At 36.4% G+C, this 19,025-nt stretch overlaps 10 protein-coding genes across 10 annotated transcripts; 6 read left to right on the top strand and 4 right to left on the bottom strand.

Moving 5' to 3' along the window:
• Positions 1–42: 42 nt before the first annotated feature.
• Positions 43–1,077, top strand: C9374_003149 (uncharacterized protein; the record flags this gene model as incomplete). Its single annotated transcript, XM_044692645.1, has 1 exon — positions 43–1,077. The coding sequence occupies one exon, from the start codon at positions 43–45 to the stop codon at positions 1,075–1,077; it is 1,035 nt and encodes a 344-aa protein (XP_044549993.1).
• Positions 1,078–1,221: 144 nt separating this feature from the next.
• Positions 1,222–3,102, bottom strand: C9374_003148 (uncharacterized protein; the record flags this gene model as incomplete). The annotated part of the gene is made up of 1 exon (XM_044692644.1): positions 1,222–3,102. The coding sequence occupies one exon, from the start codon at positions 3,100–3,102 to the stop codon at positions 1,222–1,224; it is 1,881 nt and encodes a 626-aa protein (XP_044549992.1).
• A 1,139-nt stretch (positions 3,103–4,241) lies between these two features.
• On the top strand, positions 4,242–6,439 carry C9374_003147 (uncharacterized protein; the record flags this gene model as incomplete). The annotated part of the gene is made up of 4 exons (XM_044692643.1): positions 4,242–4,313; positions 4,366–4,614; positions 4,669–5,841; positions 5,891–6,439. The coding sequence occupies 4 exons, from the start codon at positions 4,242–4,244 to the stop codon at positions 6,437–6,439; spliced, it is 2,043 nt and encodes a 680-aa protein (XP_044549991.1).
• Positions 6,440–6,460: 21 nt separating this feature from the next.
• Positions 6,461–8,614, top strand: C9374_003146 (uncharacterized protein; the record flags this gene model as incomplete). The annotated part of the gene is made up of 3 exons (XM_044692642.1): positions 6,461–6,591; positions 6,736–8,053; positions 8,165–8,614. 3 exons carry the CDS (start codon positions 6,461–6,463, stop codon positions 8,612–8,614), a joined length of 1,899 nt encoding a protein of 632 aa, XP_044549990.1.
• A 179-nt stretch (positions 8,615–8,793) lies between these two features.
• Positions 8,794–10,025, bottom strand: C9374_003145 (uncharacterized protein; the record flags this gene model as incomplete). Its single annotated transcript, XM_044692641.1, has 2 exons — positions 8,794–9,486; positions 9,594–10,025. 2 exons carry the CDS (start codon positions 10,023–10,025, stop codon positions 8,794–8,796), a joined length of 1,125 nt encoding a protein of 374 aa, XP_044549989.1.
• Positions 10,026–10,102: 77 nt separating this feature from the next.
• Positions 10,103–11,222, top strand: C9374_003144 (uncharacterized protein; the record flags this gene model as incomplete). The annotated part of the gene is made up of 2 exons (XM_044692640.1): positions 10,103–10,503; positions 10,625–11,222. 2 exons carry the CDS (start codon positions 10,103–10,105, stop codon positions 11,220–11,222), a joined length of 999 nt encoding a protein of 332 aa, XP_044549988.1.
• Positions 11,223–11,344: 122 nt separating this feature from the next.
• On the bottom strand, positions 11,345–12,989 carry C9374_003143 (uncharacterized protein; the record flags this gene model as incomplete). Its single annotated transcript, XM_044692639.1, has 3 exons — positions 11,345–11,953; positions 12,016–12,377; positions 12,536–12,989. 3 exons carry the CDS (start codon positions 12,987–12,989, stop codon positions 11,345–11,347), a joined length of 1,425 nt encoding a protein of 474 aa, XP_044549987.1.
• A 421-nt stretch (positions 12,990–13,410) lies between these two features.
• On the bottom strand, positions 13,411–14,305 carry C9374_003142 (uncharacterized protein; the record flags this gene model as incomplete). Its single annotated transcript, XM_044692638.1, has 3 exons — positions 13,411–13,588; positions 13,647–13,765; positions 14,135–14,305. 3 exons carry the CDS (start codon positions 14,303–14,305, stop codon positions 13,411–13,413), a joined length of 468 nt encoding a protein of 155 aa, XP_044549986.1.
• A 1,189-nt stretch (positions 14,306–15,494) lies between these two features.
• On the top strand, positions 15,495–17,628 carry C9374_003141 (uncharacterized protein; the record flags this gene model as incomplete). The annotated part of the gene is made up of 2 exons (XM_044692637.1): positions 15,495–15,830; positions 16,021–17,628. 2 exons carry the CDS (start codon positions 15,495–15,497, stop codon positions 17,626–17,628), a joined length of 1,944 nt encoding a protein of 647 aa, XP_044549985.1.
• Positions 17,629–17,660: 32 nt separating this feature from the next.
• C9374_003140 (uncharacterized protein) lies at positions 17,661–18,830 on the top strand (the record flags this gene model as incomplete). The annotated part of the gene is made up of 1 exon (XM_044692636.1): positions 17,661–18,830. One exon carries the CDS (start codon positions 17,661–17,663, stop codon positions 18,828–18,830), a length of 1,170 nt encoding a protein of 389 aa, XP_044549984.1.
• Between the last annotated feature and the right edge of the window lie 195 nt (positions 18,831–19,025).

The raw sequence follows: 19,025 nt of genomic DNA, 5'->3' as shown, positions 1-19,025 counted from the left end.
AAACTGGGGTAGTCTGCTGATACACGTCCACCCACAAAACAAATGCTTCAACGATACATCCACAAAGCAGCTACACCCGCATCTCTACGAAGAAGTAAATTTGCTTCTTCGTACATCTTTGCATCGATCTTGCTGTTGTTTTTATTAAATCTGCTTTGCTTTTCTAAGCTCCAAACAACAACCACACGTCCGTCACATCAAAATGAAGTATTATTTGTTTATGCAGCTGAAGAATCTCAATCTTCATTGCTGAATCCAATATCCAATTGGATGATTGACAGTAGTAATCGTGCAGCACTTTCAGCAGAGAATTCGATCATTGATAAACTGTTAAAAGAAATGAAAAGGTTAATGAGAGAATTCAAAGAGGATATTGCCTCAGTCATGAAGGATGAAATTGTGCAAGCTATTTTGCAAGTTATGCATGATCGAAGAGAGATCGAACAAATGACAGGAACCATTGTGAGTTCACTGACTCTGGAAGCTTGCTCCAATAATTTGACTAAACTTATTAACACTCTTCCATTCGGTGAATTATTGTACAATGGTATGCATGAATCCAAATACCCTCGAAAAATTGTTAAAAAAGTAGTGACTGATTTAACAGATCAAGAAGTTGTGGATCAAATGAAAAATGCATTCCAAGCTAATTTTGACATTCAAGGAATTGTCTCTGATTTTATCAATGCAACACTCACACAATTATCTCAAGATTCAGAGAGAGATCAAATTACTCAACTTGCAAAAGCATACTTGTTAGAAACATTTTTGAATGGATGGGTTATGGCTTTGATGATTTCATTGGTGTTGTCCATCATGATTATTCCTTCACTTCTCATGTTCATTATTTTACAGAATATTGTTCCATTTAGGAAAATTTTGTGTTGTAAAAAGAACAAGTCTTCAATCGAGTCTTCCTCAATCCAAAGTGAAGATGATTCATCCATTGTTGAAAATTATCCAGCAAGAGGCACAAGTCGAAAGCGTGCAGTGATCGAGGTGGGATCTGGTGATTCTTCGAGTCCAACCCAACACGAAGAGAAGCAGCACTTGTTAACTGTCAATACAGTTCAATAACTCATTTCTTACATTTGATATGTACATGATTCATCGTATTATTGAAATAAATAATTCTACAAAATTTTGGTAACAAAATTAGAGAGAAAATGATTGCTTAGAGAATGGAGCTCATGTCAAAATGCTCACTACTTCTCGAAGGGCCTAGTCTTTGAGGATTTGAATGAATTCTGGTTCATGGAATGGACAGTCTTGAACTCCTCTGTTGTCTCGTATGACTTTACAGGGTTTGTATTCATCAATGTGACTATATGTCATGTGTTTGAGCCAATAGGTCCGATCAAAACTTTGCAGCAAAATCCATTCATCAGGAAATGTTTGTGAAAAAGTTGGACACGATTCGAGTAATTTCCTCACAAATAAATCTAGTTGTTCGTGAGATTTGAATTTCACTCGCTTCGTTTCCATTTTGAAATGTTCTCTAAACTTTTTATCCATTTCAAAAACGAGAGAGCACTTTCCTGTTCTACGTAATCGCTTGACAAACTTTTTCATGCTTCCAGAAAGGTTCATTTTCACTCCAATATGTTCAAGTAAATCCTCAACAAAATCTTGACAATTTCCTGTTGTCACTCCATCACCTCCAGTTTGTTTGTAGGCAATATTTCTATTCCATTTACAAATACATTTTGCCATTCCATCAATGACTCTGTTTAAATCTTGCATGGTTGTTATGGATTCAATATCGGTGGTTATAACAGCAGCTTGACTGACCAATTTTCTTGGAATGACCACACTACTATCATTAAAATCTAATCTCCATTTTCCAACAAGAATTGCAGAGTGAAACCATCCAATCTCAGGCAGTACATTCATCTTGTGAAGAACAGGTGATAGGAATTGCCGTAGTGTTTTTTGTGAAGAGTTACTTGCAATTTCAGTGATAATCAGCTTAATTTTAAGCTCTTGCTTTAGGAGATCAGTATTGGCTTCCTTGTCGGAAACCATTTTTTCAAGAGCTTCCTCTAATGATGAGATGGAATCTCTTTTTGGTAATAATCCCAATAAATGTGGTTGATCTAATACACTTTTGGTAGGAACAGTGGTCACTTCTTTTGATGAAGCGTCTTCGTTATTGTCAGCAGCAGAGGAAGGAGATGTTGGATCTGATGTGGAGGTAGGAGCGTTTGATTGATTCATTTCGTCATTTGTAGCTGCATGTTGCAGAACAGAGGATGGTATCGATCCATCTTCGACACTTCTGGTTCGTTTCAGTAATTTTGCTGTCTCGACCCAATCGGTTGTGAGATAGGTCCTTTTTAATTCCTCCTCGTCTGATAGTTCAAATGCAAATTCTTTCATATATTCTTCGTTATATCCACACTTTGCTATCAGAGGTTTACTCTTTAAAATCTTTTCAAATACTGGCCTGCTGACAACTTCTTTGTATATATTGAACTCTTCATCACTCATTTTAGATCTATCAATTGGAAGCGATGGAAATAAAGCGTGTATGAGCGAACTACTACTACTAGCATGATTGTTATGCATTGGTGACGAGGATGATGTTTGGTTGTTCGAGGAGGAGCCTCCACTCAAACTACTATTTGATGAGACTACACTCAGTCGATATGGATTTGAATGGACTTGAGGAGAGAGATTGGTTGAACTGAACTCGTCAGAAAGCTCTGAATCAGACACATTCACAAATGATTCATCGCCATTTTTAGTCGTAAGATAACTATTCTTTTTCATGTCAATGACAGATTTTAAGCTGACTTTCTTTTTCATGTTGGGATTTACATTTTGAGGATGTGACATGGATCTTGAGGAATTTGAAGAGGAATTAGAACTAACTTGAATGGGTAATGATTCACTTCGTTTTGAAGAGTTGTTGACAATGCTGTCACCATTGCTCAGTGACTCACATTCACGTTGATTTGGTGTATGTTCATTTAAAGAATCCTTTGATTGCTGTTGATTCCATAAATTTTGTCCAATATTATCATTCCAAGCACCATTTTCTTCGGCTGTTGAATGAGCAGCTGTCACGGGCAACACGTGATGTGACACCGATGACTTCATTTGTTTCCCATTTTGTGGTGACAACGGTTGGAATGCTTGATGAGAGGCGATTAATTGAGAATTTGATGTTGGAAGTGATCGTCTTCTCGCAGCCGTAGACGAGCCATTTGTTGTTGTTGTGATATTACAAGTGCTATTATCGGTCGTACTTTTAACATGACTTTTGTTTGTATGTTTAAGAATAGAATGATGAGAGGAAGAGGCAATTTTATGGATGGAAAATTGGGGAGTGGTGGTTGGAGAGGTGCATGATGATGATGTGGGAGAGGCTACTTCCGTTGATGATGATGGTTGTGGTTTGTTTTCTCATCTTCACCACCACTTGTTGTAGTTACGACTTGTCCCATATTATTATTAAATATATTGGAAGAAATAAATATAATAATGGAATATAATTATGGGTGTAATTGTTGTTATGAATGATGGAGAAGATAATTGTTGATGATGGTAAATTAAAAAACCGATGATAGGAATGATTGATGATTATTGAGCGAGGTGTCAAAAGGCTAACCTCATGATTGAATCCAATTTATGGGTGTTGTTCAAAGATGTGATTATCAATATGGTTGTCCAGTTGTTGATCAATTTTAATTTGCTGCAAATTTGTTCTCACAATGATGAAAAGTCTTTGAGATTCGGAATAACAAAAGATGCGATTAGAGAGAACAGCAACAATAACGAATGGCTCAGCGCTTATTTGGCACCAGCAAGTGTTTTTTTTGAAGTGACAGTTGATCCCTCACTGAAATTTGGTGAGAGAATTAACAAGCTCACCAACGTTCAACATGAAAATTAAAAAACTGTTGAGTGCCTGTTGGTAAAATGGATATTGCTTTCATCTCCAAGTTTGGGAAATACAAACAGTAAAACCTTTTGCAAAATTGCCAATCAGGATAACTTCCTATTTGACAAATTTTAAACAAATGCATGTTAAGGAAAGTGTAAAATCAATTTGTGAATATTCAGACGCTTAAAATGTCTGTTGAAGGTGAGTTTACAGCTTTGTGGAGAACTGCAGTGATCGACCAAGCAGATTAAATTTTAGCATAAATTCTTCAGAATGCTTCTGCCTTTTACCCGCCAAATTTTTGGTACAAGAAAAAATCGTAACGAACGTAATACATTCCAACTAAAAAACGATGACAGAACATGTAACGAAGAGTTCCTCCTCCAATGACGGGTCAACACCCACTCTTGAGCACGAAGCAGAGGTATGTAATTGGCTCTCCAAATAAAAATTAAGAGGATCACTCATGATTGCAGGGAAGCCCGCTGATTGGAAGTGAACACGATTTTGATGAAATTAATTCTAGTCGAGTCTTGGATATCGACCCTGATGAAATATCGGAACATGAACAAACATGTATTAACAATCTTCTTTCTTCGGAAACTCATTGGTCAACAAAACTTGACTGTTTGCAAGAAATTGATGATGTTCTCACATCTGGAAAGCTGTCAAAGAAAAAAGCAATTTCAATTTCATCTTCTATTGTAGAACCTCTCTCACAAATGGTATGTTTTGTTGTTTATATGTTATTATTACGAATATAAAGATAATGTTTTTAGCTGTCAGATCTCCGATCGTCGATTGTTAAAGCTTCAAGCGACGTTCTTGTTTCTGTTGCAAAACTACTGAAAGAAGATTTTCAAGCACACAACAACTTAATTCTCAAGCCGCTCATGAAAAGTTCTTTCTCAATCATTGAATCCATCGCTACTTCTTGTAGAATATGTCTTGAAGACATTGTAAATATTCCCGGAGCAATTCACGAAAAGTCATACAAACTATTTGAGGAATTTTTGGAGGATGTAGTTTATCAAGGAAATGCAAACACCAAACTAACGGCCTTGAATATCATTACATCCTTACATAAACAGGGAGAAAATATTTTTAATAAGGAAGCTATATTAAAATCCCTAAAGAAGTTAAAGCGAGACGAAAATAAGGACATATTGACAAGTGTTGAGGATGTTGAAACTCTGTTCAACGAAGAAAAAACAGAAATGACAATTTTGGTAAACGAAGACATTGCGCGATCGTTGCGGTCAAGTTTAGAGGAAATTGACACGTCATTCACACAACAACGGAGCCCTAGTGTTGATACATCTCTACAATTCTCTCCTCTTGAGTCTTACATGCACCATATTACTCCTCTTTACATTGATTCATCAACAAGAGTCAACACGGAAATGACTCTTGTTGAGAAAAAGGATGGCTCAACCTCTCCAAAGGAAAAAGTTGTTTACACAATTGAAGATTTAGAGAAGGCAAAGAATGACAGTGTACAAAAAATTTTAACAGAGATGTCAATATTAAGCGCCGATTATGATGACATGGAAGTGAGGTTAAACAATGAAATTCGAAAGAGAAGAGAACTTGAATCGTTTGTTCAAAATTATGAAAAAGAGTTTAAGAACCTGTCTCTTAAAAATGGAGATGACAAAGAAAAAGAAAGCATCAAAGTTCAGTACACTCAGTTATTGATTGATTACTCAAAAATTGAATCCTCATTTAAAGAACTTAAATTAAGATATTACGAAATGAAAAATATTAACGAGAAATATAAGCAAAATGAATCCATAATGAAAGAAAAGCTGCAATCAAGCGCAAAAGAATGTAAAATTTTTGAAGCTAAATATGTGAAGCTTAAAGAACATGCTGAAGAGCAACTTAATAACGCTAATATTAAGCTCAAGGAGTTTGCGGCTGTAAAGTCTCACCATGAACATACAATTTCAGTAAGTAGCAACTTGATAGTAGTAACGGTAATGTGTCACAATTCTTTAGACGTTGGAACAAGAGGTAACAAAAGTGAAAAGAGAGAAAGATGAGAAAGATTTACTTATTGAAAATTTAAACGACAAGATCAAAAAACTTTCGCTTGTTCCGAAAACTCAAATTAAGGCAATGGAAGACAAAATTAAAAACTTGGAAATTACAAACGAACAGTTAGTTTCAGACATTGCTGAATCTCAAAGGCGAGCAATAACAACGGAGACAGAACTGCGAAAACAAAAGGAAGATAATCAATCTCTTGCATCTCGAAGTGAGGAACTGCAACAATCGTTGCACGTTTTTTATGAGGAAAACCAAAAGCTTAAAGCCAAAATTTATGACAAGACCAATGAAATTGAAGCACTGAAATCGCTCATATCGTCTTCAAAACCTTCAAGCACGCCTTCTTCATCGACGGAGCTTGAAGAAAAGTTAAAGAAAGAAGAAGAACGAAGGCAACAGCTTGAATCCAGGCTAAAAGCCAAAGAAAAGGAAAACAAGGAGCTTTTAGACATTTGCAATCAATTAATTGCCAAGATTGAACGCAAACCCGAAGAATAAACCTTGTCAATCAAAAAAAAAATGTTTTGTAAATACCCAGCAACCAACGCGCTCATCAAGTCATGTTCTTTAAATCATCATCAATTTCATTCTCACTACTACGCAACAATGATTCAGCAACATCCAATATTCTTTTTAGTGAAACCAGTGTCGTAATTTATCCTTTTCTTTCCGAAGGAGAAAACAATCGGAGGAAGATCTCACCAGAGAAATTAAGCTGCGTGTAGCCTCAAAATTCATTTCATCTCCAGAGGATGCATCATGGGCATTTCGTAACTATGCCTTCTCAAAAACAGATTTTATGGACCATCATCATGGTACAGACCACGAGAAGATCCAAAACAAGTGTACATCCCACTATGGATCTTTCAATATGGAGATGCAATTGCATACAAAGTAAAACTTCGAGTTACCATTGACCCCAGAAAACAACGAGAGTTGTTGACACAAATATTTGGTGAATTAGTGGATGTTCCTATGGAAAAGGATCCTCTTGTGTTGACACAAAATCCAGAAGACTTTTCTCAAAGAGATGTCAAAGAAAAACAACGAGCTCAAAAGAAAATTTTAAAAGAATTGAAATTAGAAGATGAAAGCACACTTCAGGAATTGGTCAATGTATTGAAGAATATTTTGAGTAACAAATTTCAGATTCAAAAACATAATTTTACTGTTGAAAATATGTCATCAAGTGAAATTACAATTACTTGTATCATTGATCACATCAAGCTTTCTGAATATAACCAAGCACTACCAACGAATTTACCAGGAGAAGCAACACAACCAATGTCATCACCCGTGATCGATGATATTTCGTATGTTTACGCATCGACTCAATTCGAACGGAGATACATCAAAAGAATTGTTGACAGAATCGATAGAAAGTATTTAACAGATCCCACAGTGATTTCAAAAGTTAATTACAAACTGAAGTGGTATGAAAATATGTGGGATTCTGTAAAATTATTCTTTTCTAAATCTGCATTCAAACGAGATTATGAAGTGGATTATTATACTGTTGATTGGGAAACAAGTTGGTCTCTTGCATTAGATAATTATATTCCAGATTCCATGCAAAAGCAATTACATCAAATCATTGAGAGAAGTATTTCAACATCCGAAGAAGCGATTCTTTTCGATTCACCATCCTTGATTGTTGGAGGTTTTGATCTGGAAAAAACAGATTTTAAATTACACAAAAAAGATTTAATTTACTTTCCATTCTATGTGAAGCAAGACGTACTTCAATTCCCACACTATTTGAAATGGTTGAGTCCATTCCAACTCAAACAAAAAGTGAAAAAGATTGAACATGGTGAATATTCCTTCCACTCATTCACAGATGGTATCACATCGAGTTATGTCACTGGTTATGTCCCTTACAGCTTTTTCAAATTATTCTCTTCGTACTTTGTAGGAACCTATGTTGGTTGGTACTTGTTGTACCTTTTACTACCCATAACTAATTTTTCCAATTTCCTATTATATGGCTTTTTGTTTTCAACCATTACATCAGCAAGTGCCACAACTGAACAATATTACAAGCCACTCCTTCACAAGGAACATCACAGAAAATTTGCAGTCATGATCCACAACAAGTACATTGCTAATAAGGCAAGTATTACTCACTATTTCTATAATATCATCATTTCCAACTAACCTTTGTGCTGTATTTCACATGATCAAACTAATATCCATGAACTCTTGGACCTGCTACTCCTTCAGCCGTTACAAAGAATTTATGCTAATGCATGGAAGTGGTGTGCACATCCATCCGATGGTAATACTGCCCTTGGTATTGAGATTAGCAAAGGGTGTGATCTGTACTCCCTATTGGAATTAGATCCAAAGAGATTTGGTCTTTATACACAAGAAGAAATTCGAGTGCAATACAAAAAGATGGCAATGATTTACCATCCTGATATATTCGCATCCAAACAACGAGGATTCATCTCTGGAAGTGACACCTCTGGAGAAGTTGAACAAGAAATTGAAAAAAGTTCTAAACCCGAGGATATTTTGGAAGCTCCTAAAAAGGAAGAAGAAGAATGGACCAAGGAGGAAATTCTAGAAAGATTTAAACAAATTAACTATGCATTCTCAATACTTGGGGATCCATACAAGCGTGAACTTTATCACAAACATGGAGCTGCTTACTTTAAGTTTAGCATGTAATATTGAAAAAGTTTTGAAATTTTAACATGCCAATAATTTGTTTTATGTTGGAATACAAAAGCTACCTCACCATTCTTCAGAAAAATCACTTTCCGACTCCACGTCATCATCATCCTCATTTCCCTTAAACTTTTCTTTGATTTTTTCAAAGATATCTTCCACACCTTCTTTCTTTGGACCTAACTTCTTGCATCTGCTGGTTTTAGAGATTTTCCCTGTTTAATATCCTCTAACCAACTTACGCAACCAGCTGTGACAGCAAGTCGACTCATTTGCGACTTGTTTGATTCAACACTTGTTTTCAGGAGACCTGCATTCATCTCCAAAGATATGACAGATGGGGGAGGAGGAATAATTCCACTCGAAGAAGGTATTGTATCACTTCTTTCATTGAAATTTGGTACCTCCACGAGAGTGCTGTAGCTTGCAGGAACATCATTCATGTAAGGACTCTCGACACGTATAGCTTGAGGAGCGTCTTCAACTTGGATTGACCGAACAGTGGGTGGAAATTCACTAACGTGCGTCTTTTCATGCTTCAAAGTTGGAACCTCTGACACATGTGAAACTGCAACATTTTCGGTGGATTGAATGTTTTCAATGGTAGTAGCAACGTGTCTAGCAGCCATTATTGGCATAATTTGACCTTCAGAGTTGAACTTGTGTCGATAAATTCTCAATTGTCTGACTTGAGCAAGACGACGAGAAGGAGGACATGCTCTCAAATTACGATGAGTGGCATTAGAATGAGCGAGTGGTGCTTGTTTTCTGCGTTCCTCTCTCTTACGCTTGGCTTTGAGATGTCGTTCAAATTCTCGTTTTGCCCATTCGTTAAAGAATAATTTGGAATTGGAGTAGGCTTCCAAGCAATTCTTATATTTTGGATGCGTTGAAAGCTTCCTTCACTATGTTCACAACTATGAGAAGTTTCATGTACATGATCCAAAAGAGGAGAAAAATCGGGCAACTTCAAACAAACATTAGCATATTGTGAATGTAACGGTACAGGGCTATTATCCTTAGAAATGTGTGCAACATCCTTTCTGTAAAGAATCTCTAACGACGATTCTGATAATTCATGACAAGATGTTCTAAACAATAGTTTGTGATTATTTTGATGCATGAACTGCTCATATTCAGGCATTTTGTGATTAATCTCCTGAATGCGAGAATTCAATGAATGAATTCGTTCAAATGATCCTTGAACCGTTTGAGAAAGAGATTGAAACATTTCACATGCTGTCAAGGCAAGTGTGGATAATTGCTGCATGACTCCTGTCATGGAATTCATATTTCTTCCATGAAGAATTTGGCCACTGATACGTGATGATTCAATGCATCCATAGAGTGGCTTGGTGCTCGTAGAAGATGGTTGATCAAAGTGGCCAATACGTACTTGTGTTAATACCATGCTTTTTTTCTGTTTAATTTTCTTTCAGACCAAGAACAAGGAACCTTGAGGAAAGAACAAGGAACACACAACAAAAAATGCTCAAATTGCCCTCGGAAATCTTGTGTGGCGTTTTGGATTGGATTATTCATGAAGATCAAAGGAATTCCAATCACTCTGATTCATCACTCATCGACTCGAACTGTATCGAGAAAATTCAAATCATTTGTTCTTTTGAATTAATTTCGTTTGAAATTTCAAAGCGGAAGGAAATTAAAAATTATTTAGAAAATAACTTTTGGAAACCTCTCTTATGGAGACAATGGAGTGACACCTCGATCAGCAATAACGTGGCAACAATCAGTCAAAAGGAAGAAATCATGAAACTGCTACAACACAAAGTTCAGAATAGTTCTTTAACATTTAAACGAGTTTATGCCCTCACCAATCACTACAAATATTTATTTAAGAGAAACCTACATCAAAGCGTGAAATCATTGTCCCATCTTTGAATCCTCAAGAAGAGAAAGAGTATCGAAAGACGGTCATTCTTGGTTCAGGTTTGTAATGATTTCTAAGAAACTCTCATTATCGTATTATTTCACATACTCTCCTAATAGGGGTGTCGGCAAATCAAGTATTACCTATACAATGTTGCAACGGTTGGATGCTAATGGAGATTTTGATCCAACTGTTGAAGATTATGAAAAAATTCAAATAGAGGTGAATAGTCAACCACTAACTTTGGAAATTGTAGACACACAAGTATCCTTACTTCTCCCTCCCTTTGAACAGTTCATCCAAAGCTGCGACGGACTTGTTTTAGTTTGTTCTGTCATTGACAGGAGGTCTTTTACTGAAAGTATTGAAATTTTGAAACAATTCATCAAAGTGAAAAAATGTCAAAACTTTCCATTAATTTACATGATTCACAAAGTTGATCTAATTACAAGGTCAATCAATAGGTGCAAACGAGAAGTCACTGTGGAAATGGTGGATCTAGCGATACGAGAACTTGGTTTAGTGAATTATTCTATTCATGAGTCCACTATCAAAATTCATTCATCTGTCAAAAATGCTTTTCACGATTTTGTTGTCAAGTGTAGGAATATTATTCCAATGGATTACATGAAATTAATTCGTAATATTATTAAGAAAGATTCTAAAGTGTTTAATGACTTTGAGAGCCACCAATCCTCTTCATGTACCTTAATGTAAGACTCTTCATACTCTAAATAATAGGCTTCAAATTCGATTGTTTGGGAATTTCGGTATCAACCAATCAAAGGAATGCAAGTACTCAACATGTTACATCCTGAACAGCTACAAACACCACACGACTATTTATCCAGAGTTCCTTCTTCTTTCAAAAACGTTTCGAAATTCTTGCTGGCCTCCACAGCACTTTCGAAAGAGGATGGATTTCTCAAAAAGAAACCTTGTAACTGAGCCATGCAAAAAGTAAATGCTCCTACTCGATCCCATAATTTTTCACACAACTCGTCATTGAAATCTTCATAAAAATTTTGTGACATTCGTTGCAGTTGACTCTTTGTGGTATTTCCAAGATAGACTTTTCGGTCTACCCTTCCATTTCTAAGAAGAGAAGGAGGAAGTTTATCTTTGAAATTGGTAGTCATAAACACAATCCTAGATTCTTGAGAGCTTATTCCATCTAAACAGTTCAATAGACATGAGAAAGTGGCCTTTCCAGTGGTTTTAATGACGCTTCTCATCCCTCTGACATCAATTTCGTGTGTGGGTTCTTGTTGTTCATTGGGATCATCTTTAGGGAAACTTGAATCAATATCTTCCAAAACAATGATGGAATTCTTTGGAACTGTTGAAAAGGCATTTTGCAGTCGATCATCTGACATGTTTTGAGATCCCATGTTAATGACACAAATATTAAGATTGAAGCAAGCTGCAATTGATGTGATGGTAGAAGTCTAAATGATGATTTTCATGAAAAAATGTGTCTTATTATTTGCAAATGGATTAAACTACTTACTTTTCCATTTCCAGGAGGTCCATATAGTAAATATCCACGGCGATAAGGTATTCCACGATCCTTATACCACTTTTTAGAATTTAGAAAGTTTGAAACATCCTTGTATAACTCCTCCCAAACTCCTTCATCTAAAATCACCGTTTTTTTCTCTCTCTTTTCGACAACACTAGTTACTCTCCATGTGTGTTGCGATGCTGAATAAATGGTTGTCTTTTCACGGGATATTAAATCATGTACATAATAACACTCATCCAAAAGATCACGAAATGTGAAATATGCGGTATTTTTGCTGTCACAGTTTTCGTTGGAAGGTTTCACAGAAGATGAAGGTGGTATCAAAGATTTCTGAAATCCTGCATTTTCTAACATGTCTCTCACCGATGGTGTGTTGTTATAATTATCCACACATGGATAAAAGAATTTAACCAAGGTTGAAATCCAAGAATAACAAGGTCTGTAAATTGTGACACTTTCTCGTTCTCTCCTGTCGGAACCGAAGAACCCAAACTTTGAGAAATACCTAATTTCATAATAAATAATTTTGACTGGACATAGAATAAATGAATTCCCAAGCCAGGTACAAATTTTACACGGCTTGCCTTCGAAGACCCCTCTCCATTATTGTCATCTGAAATTCCTCTCTCTGTATTTAAGACTGGTTCTCTTCCAAAGTTGTGATGAGTCTTTTTGGGTTTAATTCTTTTTGCTCCAAATAAAGTATAGGGGTGAAATGAAAACCAAGCACAATACCATCGAAATTCATCATCAGCATCTGTAAGCGTGAGCTGAAAGAATAAAATCCGATTCAATAAAAATTGAATGGCTGCTTGAAGATACCACACAAGAAAGGAGCCAAAGAAACCAAAGATAAACCATCCTTTTCCGAATGTATGGAATGAAAAGAATGATCCCAAATGGTCCGTCGCTGTTGTAGGTTCTGCACCGGTTGTGGGTTCAAGAGTGGGTGCTGTCATTTTTTTGTGGTATTTTTGGAGGAGTACTGCAGCGACGGTGGAATTCGAAGGTTTTTTAAACAACCTTAGTGGTGAACCTTGCTTCACTTTTTGTAAGCAACATGTTGAGTCATTTTTTAAATTGAAACTGTATCATCATTCAAAAGGTTGTAGATGAAGGATTAATGAAGAATTCAAGTCTCAATCGGTTGTTTACAGAGGGAGGTTTTTCTGCAATGTATTTTAGCAGAGGTTGCTAATAATCTCACATGGAAGCGATGCACATATGATTACGTTTTTAATAGTGGAGAGGTTCGTTGGACTATTAACGCACCCCAGTATGATAATGTCACATAGAGTTGTGTCTAGAAAAAGCTTACTGCATTGAATTGTAGGATGAGTGTGAATCATCAAATTTATTATTTTACATTTAAAAAGACGCTTAATCCTCTTCCTCATCTTCATCTTCTTCATAATCTTCGTCATCTCCTTCATAGCTTTGTAAATATGACTTCACCTCCAAGTGATGAGCCAAATCCACAGGTCTCTTATTTTGTGAATTTACAATATCCAATTTAGCATCCTTTTCAACAAGATATTTCACAACATCCAAAGCACCTCTGTAGAGATTAAAATCGTTTTTTCAATATCATCAACATTGCAATATTTTGAACATACCTCCATGTAGCTTTGTGAAGTGGAGTGTCACCAAATTTGTTTGTACTATCGAGTGGCAATTTAAGAGTTTCTACCAAATACTTGACACAATCAAGGTGGCCAGCACCAGCAGCCCAATGCTAATCGTACGAATGGAATATGAGAAGAAGAATGCAACACATGATTGTTCATACATTGTACAGGATCAGGAAATCATTGATATGCGGAACCGAATGGTGTTAAAATTCATCATCAAAAAAATTCCCAAAATGGTATTGATGATTCGGGATTATTCACAAGTCGATGCATCATCAGATCGATCAAACCGAGAGGTCGAATCATCATTCATGATTCATTCAATCATTTTTCAAATGCCATGATGATTGGTATTTCAAAGGAAATGAATATCATCATTTGATATCATACGAATAACAACAACAAATCAATGTTATTGCAACATGAATCGCTCAATCAACAACCATATCACTCAACACGCTCAAATCACTTACCAATGCAGTATTTCCAAATTCGTCCAATTGTAAAACATTAAACTTGGAATCTTCATTCAACAATTCTTGAATTTCCAACACTTGTCCTCTCTTTGAAGCAGAAAAATAACGTAAAGTTCTAGTTTGCTCAGGAGTGAGAGCATCATCATACACTGCTTGATCAGATGACATTTTTTGTTGTATTATTTGGGATGGATATGAATTACAAGTTGTGTGTGTGAAATTTCAAAGAAGATCTCTCTCAGAATTTAAAGGATGATGAAGTGACGATGACGAGGATGGCACACCGATTGTGTGAGATGTTGAAATTTTTTTTTAATGAAAATGGATGGATGACCAAGTGTGAAATTGGTGTCAGAGTCGACGTCTTTTGCTGTCATCTTCTGGCTATACGAGAATTTGATCACTTGCAATCATACTAATGGGAAGAAAGGACAATAGTTTGAAAGAAGAGAGCAATAGGATTGAACAAGTTGACGAGTGAGTAACGTTCAGGAGTGGTAAAAGTGAGTATTCATTGGTTTGGACCAAAAATTACGATTTCTGGATACACTTGTCAATGGGCAACATCACAAATCAATTTTTACTTGAACGTCAATTTACTGATTGACAAGCAACAGATATGAAGCGAAGCATTTCTTCGACCACCTCAAAGCTCATCTACCAATCAATGTTCACACCAAATGGAACAGAGAGCCTTGAATGTTCGCTGCGACCCTTCTTCATCCAACACACACAAAATCCACATATTTTCATTCCATTCCTTTCTCTTAAATCTCACATGATTTCTTAATGAAACAATCATAAAAACAACCAAAAACTGATTCTTCTTTTCCGTAATCAACCACATTCAACGTCATCCATCAAAAAAAAAACGAGTGACGAGTTTGTTGACGCCTCTCTCAACACAACATTATCTTTTCACAAGCTCACACCAATAGAAGTAGCAACATTATCCATATTGCTTTTTCATCACTCATAGCAACAACAACAACTCAAAAGAATCATTTGTGTTGTGTAAATTATTGTATTTGACAAGCTGATTTTGTGTGTGTTGATTGTAACTCATCATCATTCAATTTCTCTCTCTTTTGAAAAAAGGTGTGTATCATATAATGTGATTTATTATGATTTATAATTATCTTTTTGCGAATTTGATAATAATTATTGATATCACTACTACTACTCGGTATTTTCACACATCGCATCATGTGTGGTATCCAATATATATATATACATGAATGGTCATCATTCTATATCTCAATAATCCAAAAACATCACTCAATATATACCACTTGATGATCATCTTTTCAACAACCACACTGCTGGACACACACAGACAACAACAACAACAACAAGAATGGCATTTAACATTAAACAACGAAAACAAAAACAAGCTGGTATCGATGACATGGTTCTCCTTCCAAAACTTTCAGAAAATGAAATCATGGAAAACCTCAAAAAACGTCACGCCACTGATGTCATTTACACGTATATTGGAAATGTGCTCATTTCTGTGAATCCTTTCAAACAAATTCCAATCTTTGATCAGAACTATATCGATCAGTACAATGGAAAGTATCCTTATGAGGAACCTCCTCATGTCTATGCATTGGCTGAGACAGCTTATAAAAACTTGAAGAACAATGGAGATTCTCAGTGTGTGATTATCTCCGGAGAGAGTGGTGCTGGAAAGGTATGTGTTTGATATTGTATACATACATTGAATGTTATGAACTGTATTGTGTTTTTTTTCGTTACATGACTTTGACCTTGTTGAACAATAACAACAACTCTCTCTGTTCATCCTGTTCACACACAAATGTACACACACACGTGTGGTTCGGCTCAATTCCCTTCAATTCCCTTCTCTTACCTTTTATCAGACTGAAGCCTCTAAATTAATCATGCAATACATTGCAGCTGTTTCTGGTGATGGACACGGAGTAGATCGTGTCAAGAGAATCATTCTCGAAAGTAATCCTCTCTTGGAAGCTTTTGGTAATGCCAAAACAGTTCGTAACAACAACTCGTCTCGATTCGGTAAATTCTTTGAGATTCAATTCGATGACAGAGGTGATCCTATCGGAGGTAAAATTACCAATTACTTGCTTGAGAAATCTCGTGTCGTGTACCAACAAGCAGGTGAACGTAATTTCCACATTTTCTATCAATTGTGTGCAGGTGCTACTCCAGAAGAAAAGGAAGAATTTGCAACGACCAATGCTCATGACTTTTATTACTTGTCACAGTCTGGTTGTTACACTGTGGATGGAGTGGATGATGCTGAAGAGTATCAATTGACTAGAAAGGCCATGGATGTCATTGGTATTACCAAAGAAGAACAAACCAATTTGATGCGATTGGTTGCTGGTATTTTGTGGCTTGGTAACATTACATTTGAAGAAACTGGAAGAGGTTCAGTCGTTTCTGACGAGAATACTCTCAACTATGCTGCTTACTTGTTAAATGTTGCACCTGACAAGTTGCAATTTGCTCTCTTGAACAGAATTATCAAGTCTGGATCTGAGGAAATTACTGTGGCTCAATCTCCTGCTCAAGCTGCCAACATTCGTGATGCTTTGGCTAAGGCCTTGTATTCAAGAATGTTCGATTGGCTCGTCAAACGTATCAATGATGCCATGGACACCAAGAAGAATCAATTGATTTTGGCTGTTTTGGATATTTATGGATTTGAAATTTTTGACAAGAATGGTTTTGAACAATTTTGTATCAATTATGTGAATGAGAAGTTGCAACAAATCTTTATTGACTTGACACTCAAAGCAGAACAAGATGAATATCAACAAGAAGGTATCAAATGGGAACCTATTCAATTTTTCAACAACAAGATTGTGTGTGACTTGATTGAAGAAAAGAATCCTCCTGGAATTTTCTCCATTCTCGATGACACTTGTAACACCACTCACTCGATGGAAGCTCGAGCTGCCGATGAAAAGTTTTTGACTCGTTTGCGTGAAGTTGTGAACAATCCTCACTTTGTCGGTCGTACCAGTGAATTCTCTGTGAAACACTATGCTGGTAGTGTGGATTACAACATTGATGGTTTCACAGATAAGAATAAGGATGTGCTTTACAAGACATTGATTCAATGTATGCAATCGACTACGAATCCATTCATTAGAAAGTTCTTCCCTGAGAATGTCAATGAAAATGACAAGAAGAGACCGGACAGTGCTGGACTCAAGATCAAAACCAGTGCCATTGAATTGGTAGCTTCTCTCAAACGATGTGAACCTCATTACATTCGTTGTATCAAACCCAATGAAACCAAACAACCTCGTGACTTTGATACCAAACGTGTACTCCATCAAGTCAAATATTTGGGTCTATTGGAGAATATTCGTGTGCGTCGTGCTGGTTTTGCCTATCGTGCTCCATTCAAAAGTTTTTACATTCCTTCTCAGTCCTTTCGAAGAAAACTTGGCCTGTCTGGAGGGGAGATGCTCGTGAAGGATGTGAAGTCCTATTGAAAGACATTGGTATTGAACCTGGAGAATATCAAATGGGTAGAACTAAGGTCTTTTTGAGAAAACCAGACACCTTGTTTAGTTTGGAAGAAAATAAGGAACGTCTCTTCCATGACAATGCGACTCGAATGCAAAGATTGTGGCGTAACTACAAGTTGAAACGTTACTTTATCAAACTTCGAAATTCATCTGCTGATTTGTTAGATAATAGAAAACAAAGACGTCGATTGTCCATCAATAGAACCTTCTTGGGAGATCATGTCAATTATTTGGACAATGCTCAATTGCAAGAAGTCATGAAGAAACAAGGTCGTAAAGATGATGGTGGTGTTGTCTTTGGTGATGTCTTTATGAGACCAAAGAAGAAATTGTTGAAGGGTGTCACTTTTGATAAGGTTTGGGGTTTGTTGACCAATGAAGCTCTCTATTTCATTCACAGAGAGAAGGTTAAGAAGCAATTCATTATGGAAATGTTGTGCAGAATTGCAATGAATCAAATTCAATGCATTTGTATGAGTCAACTTTCTGACAATTGGTTGGTCATTCAAGTGAACGATCCACTCATTGATGACTTGTTCCTCGAATGTGAAAATAAGACTGAATTCTTGGCCATTTTGAACGATCAATACAGAGCCAAGATGAATCGTGACATTCCTCGTACATTTGAAAATACTCTTTCCTATACTGAAAATAAGAAGAAGAAGACTGTCAAGAAGGTTGAATTCTCCATTGATCCAAAGGCTAAATTGGCAAACGTTTCAGGAGGTGGTTCTGGTTTCAAGGTTGGAATTTGTGAAGGTTTACCAGCTGGTACTCAACCAAAGAAGGTTGAAATTAAGATGACCAATGCACCCTCTTATCAATCTTCTTCATATGGTCAGCAACAACAACAACAACAAACACAAAGAATTGGTCATAGAATGTCTCTTCTTGAACAAGCTCCAATTCAAGAATCTACCTACTTGGCTCAACAAGAACAAAACAGTGGTGGTCCAAAGAAGAGACTTCCTCAACCTCCACCAAAGGCCAACGAGAAGCCAAAGGTTAAGGCCTTGTATAATTATCAAGCAACTGCCGACGATGAATTGACTCTCCGTGAAGGTGACATTATTACACTTTTAGATAAGGATCCATCTGGTTGGTGGGAAGGAGAACGAGCCGGAAAAAGAGGTCTCTTCCCAGGAAATTATGTCATTGAGCTATAGACCTGTTCCAAACATTGTAACCCAGGACAACAATAAATCGATATTTTCAATTTTAGTCTACAGTACTGAGCTCTAGATGAGTTGGATAGAAGTTGTATTCATGACCCTGTTTGAGAATTAAGAAGCTAACATATTGGCATTAGCTGTTACGTGAAACATTGGACAGAATTGACAGATTAAAGTATAGCTTCTCTG

The sequence above is a fragment of the Naegleria lovaniensis genome (genome assembly GCF_003324165.1).
Source record: "Naegleria lovaniensis strain ATCC 30569 chromosome Unknown tig018, whole genome shotgun sequence".
Classification (NCBI taxonomy): Eukaryota; Heterolobosea; class Eutetramitea; order Acrasida; family Naegleriidae; genus Naegleria; species Naegleria lovaniensis.
The sequence above is the reverse complement of the archived record's forward strand: the minus strand, read 5'-3'. Positions and strand labels throughout refer to the sequence as shown.